We start from the raw sequence: 14080 nt of genomic DNA, 5'->3' as shown, positions 1-14080 counted from the left end.
TGATTTGAACGTAAGAAATTACAAATGTTAAAAAGTGTGAAAGATAAAATTTATATTTTCATTGAATAATTCCATCGATTAATCTCTATAAACCACTGGGAATGATATTAGAAAAAAAACTTTTGACAAACCATTATTCAATTAAAAGGACGCTTGAATATTTTTATCTAAAATAGAAATGATAACCACTTACCGATTGTAAAATTGCAGTAAATAAATTCTATTATTTTCTCCGACCATTCACTAGATGTATCCATCAACCCTCTCTGGCAGGTGCCAAATGGACATGTCCGAAACAGTTCCGTCTGTATTGTTTCCGTGGAACTCATGACATTGGAACGTGTTGCAACAACAATCATTAACACTATAATAGCCACTTTGGTCAACATTTTGTTAAACATATTTAGTTATTCTATTCAAAGTCATTATCTATATGAAGTTGAAATATACTACCATTTCACCTTTATATAAACATATATATTCGATCTCGTTATAGAAGAACACATAAATAATTTCCAGCTTGACATTGATGGGATTTTAATTAATACCAAAATCATATCATAAACTATTTTATATCAATTTCAGTGTTCTCATAAAAAAGTGACATATGAAAGTTTGATTTGTAGTTGATTCTTAGTGTTAATAACTCTTTTTAATACAATATTTGTCTATTTGATTAAAAAGTACCATCTGTTGTAACGCCTGTGAAATTTCTTTTTGCCATTATAGACAATATCAAATATGGTTAATAGCTGATATATTACTTTAATTGACATACATTTCTAATCAACGCAATCGAGAAACACGTTAGCGTTGTCAACCAATCGGATCACGTTCGACTTGTTTATAATACTTGATTTTCGAAGAAAATATTATTATATAAATGCTGAGGAATAAGATCTTTAATCGTTTATAGAAAAGCTTGCGCGTTTTATTTGGAAAAAAACTGTATTCAACAGAATCAGGACAATGGCTTAGCTGCAAGACCTTCTTACCCGTGAAATAATCTTTTTTTATTGTAAAAAATAAAGTTTCACTGCTGTAGTTTTATTTAAGAAAGAATTGGCAGGGATCAACATTAAGACTTTTTTCATTACCAACATAATAATTGAAAAATGTACAAAAATCGCCGATCTCAAACATTCATAATACGTTCGGCCAAAAGGGACTTCAAAATATGATTTGAATTTTCAGTCACGGTGTCATCCTCTTGTGGCCGTAAGATCCTGTGATTGTATAGAGCAGAACAGACATTTATTAATACTTTAGAACATGGTCTAAACAAATGAAATTATTGATGTCACGGTCATGCACATGTACAGTTATAAAATAAGCATACATTTTGTATAACATATAACAAGGTATAGAGTATAGTATTGATGTATCAGGTATACCTATATGTCTGCTAATGCTGTTAATTCTCGTGCGTATCAAGAACGGAACAATTACTTAATGATCATGCAATTCCTGTGTAAATGTTTCTATAAATTTACATTTGAAATCGTGAGCAAATGCATTTACATTCATATGCATCATTAAATACAACCATAATCATTTAGGAGTTTTCTAGCAGTGTCACACATTCAGGATAATCTTTATAACCACAAAAAACGCGACAATTTTAAAGAACAGTGCTTATATAATTGGAACCATTTAATTAATTCCATAATACTGTTTATCAAAGTGTGATATAATTTTCAATTCCCTGGCGTTAAGTAGTTACAATTGCAATACTAGTATACCCAAATAAACAAAATCATAATACAATATTGAATGTGCAATAAAATTAGGGTAATAACAAATATCTAGTAATATGTCAGTGGTACAGATACTATTTTTCGGCTGTTAGGTCGTCAGAAATTACCCTGACTTCCTGTGAAATTCACAAAAAAGAACTGAATAAAATTAAGATTAATTGGTCGTTAAAAAGAAATGAGTGTCGGAAACGAGCTCCTAAGATATCTCATTGTTTAAAAGTTGAAGAATTTTATTTTCCCGCGAACTATTCTTCTTCAAGAAAGTAAAACAGCTCATGTTGTAAGGATAAACACAACGAGTAAAACGCTAAAATAGTATACACATTATTTTCGGACTTGATTGCTTTGGTGTAATACGTTCCTGCTTTATTTTCCTTCCTTGCATTGAGACCTGCTTAACAAAAACGTCATTTTGAGGCGTGCTATAAATTGCTTACCTATTAACTAACGATGTACAAATAGAACAATTGCTGACCAATTGATGACCATATAGATAAAGAAGGAAAATTCTTGAAATTAAATGTAGTATGAAGAGTTATTTTATGTTTCATTATTTGATATTAGTTTGCTGTTAACATAAATTGTATAATGATATTTCATTTAAGTTGATATTTGCATATTTTATAAGAGCGTTAAGTTGAAAGCCAACGGAACTGGCTTACTACATTTGAGATCGATCATTACAGTCTGTTCTCAAGAACTCAGTTTCTATTGGTCATATATATATGGAGGCCCTACGATAAATAAAATATTACCGCACATGGCGTTTCGCTATCCTTTGAGGGGTGAAAATGACGTCGCTGTGGTGTATGCCGCTGAAGTCGTTTAAAATGCGTCGGTCTTTGTGCCGATATAAATTCCTTGTTTGTATTTTTAGAGCCCCTATACTCGTGTAAAATACCCACGTGGCGTTTCAATGCCCCCGTCGTCGTTCTCGATGACCACGTCCATGTTTTGTGTTCCTCCGGTGTCATTTCTAACTGTTACTAATTATAACTTCGAAAAAACAATATGAACAAGTTTCATTAGTAACAGCCCCCCCCCCCCCCCCCCCTCATCATTAATAAGTCTGGGATTTTTTTATAAAAACATGGGGGGGGGGGAGGGGCGTGGTCAAAGGGGTGTGTTGTTAAAACAACGCACCCTGCCCCTGTGTTCATGACCTGTTTAATTTGAAAGTGATTTAAGGCATTGCTGTTCTTTTTTTAACATAGGTGCATTAATAAAAGTTCGTTTATTAGTGTTCATAATTTGTTTACACTAAAAACGATTATAATATGTTTACCCAAACTAAAGATATTCAGTTATAACCGTTTTTTCTACAGTGACCTTAAACTTGACCAAAGAGGTCAAAGCGCATAAAAGGTCTGAAATAACTCTTCCTACATACCGAGTTATACATATCGTTACAGTATGTCAAGCCAAACTATTAAAAGATATTCAGTTGCAACCGCTTTTTCTATTTTTAGTAAAAGTGACCTTGACCATGACCCTACGGCCACATTCGAATTCCCATGACAGGTCTTCATATACTCTTCCTACATAGCAAGTTTGGTCAAAATTAGTCAACCGTGGCTTAAGATATTCCATTTCACTTTTTTTATAGTAAATTTGACCTTGACCCCAGGGGCCCCAAACGCAATCCCATAAAGGTCTCCATAAACTTTTAAATATACCAAGTTTAGTCACAATATGTCAAACCTAACTTAAAGCTGCACTTTCACAGATTGACAGTTTAAAAAATAGTTTTTATCTCAGAATCAGCTGTTTTTGGCACCATTGCCTTCAATATAGCCAAATGATGGAGCAGATCTCAATTGATAAAAAAACAGCTGAAAACTTTAATTTTCTTAAAGCGTTAGTAACATCAGTTTTTGACCATAAATATGAAGAACCACAATCTAATCTTTAGGCAGCCTTCTTATAGCACTGGTTTCCAGACACTTACGCAAAAATTGGCTCAAATCAAGACAAAAATAAAAAGGTTGTCAAAAGGGGCATTCTATGAAAGTGCAGCTTTAAGTTAATCAGTTTTCTTTGGTGAGTTTGAATATCCACACGGCCGAATAACGATGTATGTCATCCTAATAACCAGGTTTCACAATGGTAAACAACATAAATTATTGACTTAATGGAACTTTGGCTAGTTTTCAAGAGAATCATTACATAAAATATCATAAATGCTTCACAAACAAGAGCTGTCACAGTATGTGACGAATGCCCCCGAATGTGACATTGACCTACGAACAAGGTCAGTACATGAAAAGTTGATCTTGCCTTTACGTGTCAAATACATATGGCAAGTTATTTTAAATTGCCTCTGAACATAAAAAAAATACCACCTATACTTGACAACCTACACTGTTATGTCCTTATATTCAGAATTCCCTTGTGAATAAACGCTTAGTGTATCTTTCACCTTAGAGGTAGGGACATGGGTCTTGCACACGACACGTTGTCTTCGTATGTGGAACACATGTAGCAAAAGATTTTAAAATCTGTCCATACAAGGGAAAGTAACAGCCCTGACACGACAACCTATACTCTATGTCCTTATATGCAGCACTCCATTGTGAATAAACACCAAGTGTGACCTTGACCTTTGAGGTAGGGACACGGGTCTTGCACGCGACACGTCGTCTTGGTATGTGGAACACATGTGTCAAGTTTTTTTTAAAATCTGTCCATACAAGGGAAAGTCACAGCCCGGACACGACAACCTGTACTCTATGTCCTTATATGCAGCACTCCATTGTGAATAAACACTATGTGTGACCTTGACCTTTGAGGCAGGGACACGGGTCTTGCACACGAAACGTCGTCTTGGTATGTGGAACACATGTGGCAAGTTATTTTAAAATCTGTCCATACAAGAGAAAGTTACAGCCCGGACACGACAACCTATACTCTATGTCCTTATATGCAGCACTCCATTGTGAATAAACACTAAGTGTGACCTTGACCTTTGAGGTAGGGACACGGGTCTTGCACGCGACACATCGTATTGGTATGTGAAACACATGTGGCAAGTTATTTTAAAATCTGTCCATACAAGGGAAAGTTACAGCCCGGACACGACAACCTGTACTCTATGTCCTTATATGCAGCACTCCATTGTGAATAAACACTAAGTGTGACCTTGACCTTTGAGGTAGGGACACGGGTCTTGCACGCGACACGTCGTCTTGGTTTGTGGTACACATGTGGCAAGTTATTTTAAAATCTGTCCATACAAGAGAAAGTTACAGCCCGGACACGACAACCTATACTCTATGTCCTTATATGCAGCACTCCATTGTGAATAAACACTAAGTGTGACCTTGACCTTTGAGGTAGGGACACGAGTCTTGCACGCCACACGTCGTCTTGGTATGTGGAACACATGTGGCAAGTTATTTTAAAATCTGTCCATACAAGGGAAAGTTACAGAGCCGGACGGACGGTGCGATTTTAATATGCCCACCTTCGGGGGCATAAAAACAAACAAGTTATGGGTTTTGTATTTTGTTTTGCATAAAAACATACTTACAAAAGTGAATACAGATTTATTATCTGTTAAATAAACATTGTCATTGAATAAACAAGATTCAAAAAGCTATTACTTCATTCGGGTATTTTGGACTTTCTATCACTCCTTTGCCAAATTTATATTCTAAAAATTCTCTTACATTATTTGGAGCAGATGCATTAATTCCAGCAAATTCAATTCGAGTTAAAGGTTTTAAGAAATGTTCTGGGAACTCTGTGTCTTGTTTATGAGTTTTGAACCAAGTATCTTTAGTCATTATACCATTTTGGGGATAAAAAGGGAATATATCTACATGTAAATGATTACTCTCACTGAACTGTACACGATAAAAATCTCCTTCTATTGCTTTCTCCCATGAAAACCTTTTTTCATCTACAAATCTTTCTTTGGAAACTCTTAACAATTGATTACACTTGAGCATGTCCTCCCGATACATTCCAATATCAATGTCATAATCCCAAGGAATAATGTCATGGTCCCGAGCAGCACCTAGCAAGCTCCCACCCTCCAGCCACCATCGGGCTTTACAGGCGTCCAAGATGCCAAACACATGTCTTGCCGTCTCCCTCAGGTGTGTCAGGCAGCATGGAGGTGTCCACCTCCCATTATACAGATATTCAGGCATATTTTGGTACACAGTGTCAAAACATCTGGTTGATTCTTTATTACACCCATACCATTCTGTATGACCATTTGCATAGTTTACTTTTTTTACTCCAACTTTAGCGTACAGTTGTTCTGATTTTCTCTGCCTGAACTGTTTTTGCTCCCACAATACTTTAGCATCTTTAGGAGCAGTTGATATCCGCTGTAGCTGTAGGTCTTCTATCATCACAACCTTGACATATACTAATGATAACTGAATATACAATGACATAAAAGTAGAAGGCATGAATGGATCCATTAAAGAAAACAAATGTTTGGTTTGCAACAGTAAACCATGATCTCCTTTCACATACCCACAACTCTTGGAATCCAGTCTCTCACCTATGTTCAACGTCCAAGTTTTCATTTTAAAATCCAGTCCATAACAATTTCGTCGCGAATTGTCCACTGTAATTGCAAATGCTTCGTTTCTGGATAAGTCTAATTTATTAACAAAGGACTTGTATATTCTGTAGAAATCCTGACCTATCAGTGATCCATCTGGTAAAAACAGAACAAAATTTGATCTGATGTTCAATTCTGGTCTAGATGAATTTAACGAATGACCTGGGTTAGGTTGGGATATTACTAATTTAACATTTTCCAGTGTTGGAATCTTTACAGGTGGGTAAGGTATTTGTTCAGACACTATAAGTACATTTACATCTGATAAATTCCCTGCAATATAACTAGCAGATGTGAACACATCATTTTGAAGGACATCAAAATCTTGAATAATTACAGTTAAACTGGGCAATACATTCAGTGGTTCCGAGGTCTTGGAATGTTCTGCATTATTTGATTGCCTATTGCCACACCAGCTTATAGTCCACAACAACAGCATATTCACAAAGAGTGCAGCTGCAAAAATCTTCCATTTTCTTCGAAGGATGCGCATTGTAACATTTAACAAAGTAACCATTTCATGTTCTAATTAATTGGATATTAATTGTATTTCGAAATGGTTTTGCAATTAATGTCGATCTCTTCCTCCCCCGAGTTTAGCAATTATAACCTTTGGGTAAGTCTAGAGTAATCTGGAAAATAAAAATATACAATATATGAAGATTGTAGTCAAACTGACAATTTTAAAATGTTTCACCATGAAAATGTTACATGCCAGTAATCCTTTACCAAACAAGAGCCGTCATAAGACAGCGCCCTCGACTACTCCGCTTTGACTAAGAAGTGAATACAATAACGATGTAATATTACCAAGTCTCTTTATGTCAAACCTAACTAAAATTATTCTATACATAAGGTGACTTTGATGCTGCCCTCCCACCAGCCCGCCCGAACAATGGCGCAAGTCATTCAAATAACTTTATTTCCCATTATTGAAATATGGTCAAGAATTATATTACAAATATGCCTTTCAAAAAAAATAAAAAAATAAAGATAAAAAAATTCCAGGGCCATAAATTGTATTTAGGGTTAAAATGGAGTAATGTTTCTTGTTGTTAGATGGTTGTAAATAATTTTGAATTTTACTAAGTGCATTGAATGAACGGTATAGAAGTGTTTTTTTATTGAAATTCCAACTTGCCTTTATTATGTACTTGCCTAAAACTTTAACCTAAGTCAATCAGGGGCCATAACTTGTCTTAAATATATGGAGTTATGTAACCTCATTGGGTGATGGTCCGGAACAATTGCGTGAAGTATTAAGTCAATTGAATGAAGGGTATAGAAGTTATTAATAAATATCACAACCTGCCCTAAAACTTTAACCTAAGTTCCATAGTCAATCAGGGGCCATAATTTGTATAAAAGATAATATGGAGTTATCTAACCTCATCATGTGATGGTTCTGAAGAACTGTGTGAAGTATTAAGTCAATTGAATGAATGGTATTGGAGTTTAAAGTGAAAATCCCAACTTGCCCTAAAACTTTAACCTGCCCTAAAACTTTAACCTAAGTCAATCAGGGGCCATAACTTGTATTAAGGATAATATGGAGTTATGTAACCTCATTGGGTGATGGTCCTGAACAACTGTGTGAAGGATTAAGTCAATTGAACAAAGGGTATAGAAGTTTTTAATAAATATCCCAACCTGCCCTAAAACTTTAACCTAAGTTCCATAGCCAATCAGGGGCCATAATCTGTGTAAAGAATAATATTATGGAGTTATCTAACCTCATCATGTGATGGCCCTGAACAACTGTGTGAAGTATTAAGTCAAATGAATGAAGGGTATTGGACTTATAAGTGAAAATTCCAACTTGCCCTAAAACTTTAACCGGATGCCGACGCCGATGATGTGGCGAGCGGTATAGCCCACCTATTCTTCGAATAGTCGAGCTTAAAATATTGATTTATCCAAATTCACACATTTTCCACAATTGAAAGCTGCTGGCCTCTTTCCAAAAAACTAACAAAAAGGAGTCTCCAAGGGCACGTAACTGGGTCAAAATATGACAGCTTCTTTTCACTACAGAAAGAGTACGAATAAAGGGAAATGTTGATCCTAAAATGTCATTTTAATCGCATTTCAACATAAAGGTGAAATTCTGAATATAAATCTAGAGCCTCATACTTATAGCCAGATCATTGTCAACTGAAATGTTTCATATCTTGTATAAATCAAAAGTATGAAACAATTTAGAATATATTTCACCTGTATAGTTACTGTGCTTTAATGCACCAGTCAATTGTAACCACAGCCCCCCAGGTCTGGGGAATAGCGGGGACTTTGACTTTCGGTCCAGACAACCCCGGGTAAAATCTCTCCTGCGGGGACGAACTGATGGTCAAATCCCCACCAAATGCCCCCTGGGGGCCTAGGTAAGGCAAATTCCCCGCTAAATTTTGCGCAAAGACAAAACCACCGCATTCACCCGGCACTGCGGGGCCACCTGAAAGGTAAAATCACGGCCCATTTCCCCGGTATACCCCGGACCTGGGGGGCCCGTGGTTACAATTGACTGGTGCATAACACAGAGCAGACACCGACTGCCATATATATATAATTATCCCCTGCCAAATTAAGAACATTATCAACTTTGCTTTACAACAAAGGATTACAATTCATATGTATTAAATTAATACTATTAATTATATAAACTGCACTTTTCCTGAATGAGATCTATCTGTATATAAAGTTTTAAATCAATACCTCAAAGACTTGAAGTTATGCTCCGTACAAAAATAAGAATGAAAATTAACAAAGGGCAGTAACTAAAATAATCTGCTTCAAAAGTTACGGACATGTGTCCTGCAATTCTCATCAATGAGATCTATCTGTATATGAAGTTTGAAGTACCTCAAAGACTTCAAATTATGCACCAGACAAAAACTAAGATTGAAAATAAACAAAGGGCAAAAACTAAAATAATTCTTCACTCAAAGTTATAATTTTCATGCACTGCACTTCTCCTCAATGAGATATATCTGTAAAAATTGTCACTGTAAGTGACAAATACCCCTCTCATGCCTTTAGTTAAATGGATTATGTAATTACAAATATACCTACTTTTCTGAAGAACTAACGTAAACTATAAGCATATGCCACACCCCACACTGCCCAGAACAGACCCACTTTACTTTATCTGCATACATGCAGCATTCTATAATGAAAAACCTGTGTGACCTTGACCTTTGCAGTAGGGCATGGGTTTTGAAAGTGACACATCGCCCTTATGTACAGTACACATGTGCAAAGTAATTTTACAATCCCTCTCTGCATGACAATTACAGCCCAGACAACACCAACTAGATGTTATTTATTTGTATAAAAGCAGCATTTCATATTAATAATTAACTCTCAAGTGGAACTTTGAAGTAGGGACATGGGTATTGCACGAAACCTCCTTGACTTTATGTACCGAGCACATTTGCAAATTTATTTTGAAATCCCTCTGTTCATGACAAAGTAATATCCCAACCACAGGTACTCTCTTTAACTGTTTAACAATATTAGTCCATATAAACAGCCGCTTCAGAGTCTTCAACGATTTTTTTATTTTTACACATCCATATCCCACTTGTTGTTTTCCTAGCCAAGAAAGACAGATCCCAGCGCTAAGTATATTGAGCAGAAAGATAACCTGCACCTGCTAGATGGTTCAAAATGGCGGTGCTTTGTTGAAGAAGTCCATCTAAAGTAGACTAATTATTTGTGTTTCATTAAACTCTTAAGTGTAATAAGAGAAAGGTATTGGCTAAAATAATTAATGTTTAACTTTTGTGTTTTCAATTGAACAGTGAAGTGTTAAGGATTGTTGAGTTACAGTTGAAGAATATATTTTACACTGGTATGGATCAGTTGACTTTAGGGAACAAAATGAATATCCAAATGTTAAAAACAGTTTGGCATTATTGTGGCTATAACAATATATGCAAGATTCAATAATAATTAACCTCAAAGTTTGACCCTAACCTTCATGAAAGAATGTGGTTCTTGCACGAAAGAAGTAGGCTTTCTGAATCTTAGATCTCATCAGAGTAAGGTGATTTCAAAGTCGCACCTGGAGCCATATATCGAATAACTGTACCAAAAACTCCCAACATGTATTTGGCAAAGACTAAAAAGTGCATACATGCCATATCCCCCGGCGGGGGGAAAAATCCCCCGAAATTTTGATCCATCCCCCGGTCTCCCGGCGGGAGATAAAAATCCCCCGGAATTAAAAAAAAATATTTTTTTTTTAGAAATTTTACATCAGGCAATAATGACAAAGTGAAACCACAGTATGTGAGTGTAACTGATTGTACAAATCCACATGGGTGAAATGCCAAAAGGAAACTTTTACAACAAGTGATCAATTACTTTGTAGTAATTATCAAAGGCAAAGAAATATTACTATTTTGGAAGGAAGAAATTAATAATATTAATTCTATTCTCTTATTGTCTGAAAGTCATCAAAGCTGATAGAATTAAGCACAATTTTTTAAAAGGCTTTGGAGGAAGGTAAATTTAATTTAATTGTCTCGAAAACATATTTTTGCAATGACATATTTTGTTCTGCAAGTGCATTACAGTATGACATGACAGTGTATCATAAGAATATGATAAATCATGACATAAAATAATTCAGTATAATGAAAAAGTTAGGAGGTTTTCAAAGCAAACTATATGTGAATACATTTTTTGTACTTGCGTCTAAAAATACTTTAATATTTCGCCAACATAGACCTGCTAAAAAAATCCCCCTGATTACAACCAAAATCCCCCTGAATTTTCAGCCTTTTGAACAAATCCCCCTGAATGGTCTCCAGAAAATATGGCATGTATGAAAGTGATTACTGTGAATACCCTGCATAAGAAACGAGAATAGATACTCTGGTATCAAAAAAAATATGAATAGATACTCTTATATGAAAACTTGATAAATTTGATGGGATATAACTTGATGTATTCTGAAAAATGTGAGACAATTACCTGCTTTCTCGAGAAATTATGCCATGACTAATTATTAATAAGGGAAATAACTGTATTAATATGGTAGCAGACAACACTATTTTGTGAACAAAAAAATCTACGCATTGACTTCCCTTTCATGAACTAGCTTAAGTATTGCTCAGATAGAATATTTTCTGAAACATATTGACCTCAGGTTCAGGTAAAGTAATACTGGGATTAATTGGCCCCAGATTAATAGTACTCCAAAAACAGTGACATTTTATAGTGTTAGGCATGCTGTTTTAAAACAGACATGTATACTCCTACTGTTTTGTTTGGTTATTATTCTCTTTTTTTCAGCCCGAAAGTGATTTAAACATATTAAACAAACAAACGGTCATATATACAGTATATACAACAATATATATTACATGTTATAAGTCACAAAGATGTTACACAATGAAGACATTGTTAATGTAATAATATTGTAAGATAAAGCATATACTTTAAAACTGAGCGTATATTTCCTGAGTCTGTGGCTATTATCATTAATGTAATGTACAATGCAGTGAATACTTATTTATTTTATTTTATTCCAAAAAAGAATAAAAAATAAAATAGAAAAAAATCAATATTTAAAACATCTCGTGGCACCTGGTTCAAAAACTTGCCGAAATAGAAATTCAATCCTAGTAATTGAAGGTGCTCAGAAAATATGCTTTATATAATAATACCTTTGAATTTCCTGCATCCGTTTTGAAGTAATTAATGATGAATATATTATATAAGTATTTTTAAGAAATGTTCAAAAGCCTTAAAACGCACTGAGACATGCGAAATAAAAAATAACCAAAAATAAGTGTTACGGACGAATGTTTTTTGTTATTGTTTTATGACTTAAACCTAGCCTTGACGCCGCACATCGTTCTGTATTTACGGTTTGACAAATCTCAGCCATGTTTAATACTATTATACTATTTCGTGTGTGTGTGTGCGTGTGTGCGTGCGTGCGTGCGTGCGTGCGTGCGTGTGTGTGCGTGTGTGTTAGGATATACACAATACATTCATGTTATATTTCAAAATATTCCATTCTAGTCAATACGTATTTATTATTGACAATGTCTTTATAAATTCACAACTGCATTCATTTTCTCACTGTTAACATCATCCCGAAATACTGCGAGGTAAGGGCAGGGTAGGCTTTATCATTCCTTTTCTGTGGGATTAAATTCAAGATAAGATTGTATTTAAAGTCGGAAAGGAATAATACAATTAACCGACTAGTTATCAACAGAATTTTGAAATAAAACAGATGTATTATGGCTAGAAAAATAGAATTAATAATTAAGATGACGAACATGAATAGTTACAACATACAATACAAACACATTTAATAAAAGGCGCACAATATAGGTTGATGATTTTTTTAATGAGCAATTTTTGGCGTAAATGTCTTGAAACTAGTGATATATATATATGTATATATATATTTAGAAACGAGAAAAAATAGAAATATGTAATATGTGTCAATTACTATTTCACCACTTGTTTATATATGGTTAAATAATAATTGACACATGATATGATGGGACAGGTGAATACAAGTGTCAAAATGAAATATCTGAAACAATAAGTTGACACATAATTGTGAAAAAATATAAAACAAGAAATCGAATTGAACACTGACGATCATGATTAAACAACTATCAATTATGAATACACGGCGGGCACCAAATGTACCTACAACACTCAATGTGTTCACAGGGCTCCAACGCGTCTTCTGCTGTGGTGTCAGTGAACGGAAATTGAACGAAACCGGAGGGTATGGTCTCTTATTTTTCCTACTCAGAGGTTTATACGAGAAAAATCGGGGAATGTAGTTCCACATGTGATTGACTATGTGCTGTGTTAAATATAAAAAAGTAAAAGATTGTCTTAAACTTGCATGTTTATCACAATTTCTTGTTCTCGAAGTTTTTAAATTACATGTATTAACAGTCAATTTTCCACGGAAAATGTATTACTATTATGCTGATAATATAAGTGTGTTTGCTAATCATGCTGCGGAATTGCAAGAAAGTGTTTATTTGTTATCAGAATATTGTGAACGTTGAAAATAAGTTGTGAATAATGGTAAAACAAAAGTAATGATTTTTAGAAAGGGAAGGCAGCTCACGGCAAATATTTATTTCAATCACAATGGGAATGAAATATAGATTGGTAATAAGTTTAATAATTTAATAACGGTTTTAACGGAAGCTCATTTTCAGATGCCCAAAATACATTTGAAGGTCAAGCTTTAAAGCAATTTGTAAGATGAACAAGTATTTGTATAAATTCACGGACCTTACTATCAAACCTAAGTAAGATTTGTTTAATAAGCTTATTTCTCCAATTCTTAATTATGGTGTGGGGGGGGGGGGAGGTCAAAGCCTTAGAGCGAATACATGCACAGCTGTAAAAGATTGTTTGGTGTTAAAAGATGTACACATACTGATTTTATTTATGGTGAGTTTGGACGTGTATATTACTAGACAATAAGATACAATATTGAATAACATTGTGAATTATTGAGTTAAGTTAGTATGTACATTTGTGTTAATAAATTCAATGAGAAAATATATCTAAATTTAATGAATGACTGTGAAAGGTAACCTAATAAAAAAGTTCGTGTTCGTTATAACGAGATCTGTTAATTTCATTCCCTTTTTGCTATGTGTGGCTCTTCCTAGGAGTAAAAATGATAAATTATTTCTCGCTTATGTTAAGCAGAGACTACATGATAATTTTATCCAAAACTGGAATG

At 34.5% G+C, this 14080-nt stretch overlaps 1 protein-coding gene across 1 annotated transcript; it reads right to left on the bottom strand.

Annotated features, from left to right (window-relative positions):
• Positions 1-5301: 5301 nt before the first annotated feature.
• Positions 5302-11346, bottom strand: LOC128228492 (ribitol 5-phosphate transferase FKRP-like). The gene is made up of 2 exons (XM_052939830.1): positions 11314-11346; positions 5302-6968 (listed from the first exon to the last, which is right to left on the bottom strand). Exon 2 carries the CDS (start codon positions 6851-6853, stop codon positions 5345-5347), a length of 1509 nt encoding a protein of 502 aa, XP_052795790.1. The 5' UTR covers positions 6854-6968; positions 11314-11346; the 3' UTR covers positions 5302-5344.
• Positions 11347-14080: the final 2734 nt, after the last annotated feature.

The sequence above is a fragment of the Mya arenaria genome, chromosome 3, assembly GCF_026914265.1.
Source record: "Mya arenaria isolate MELC-2E11 chromosome 3, ASM2691426v1".
NCBI classification, from domain to species: domain Eukaryota; kingdom Metazoa; phylum Mollusca; class Bivalvia; order Myida; family Myidae; genus Mya; species Mya arenaria.
This window is presented reverse-complemented; position numbering and strand designations above follow the sequence as displayed.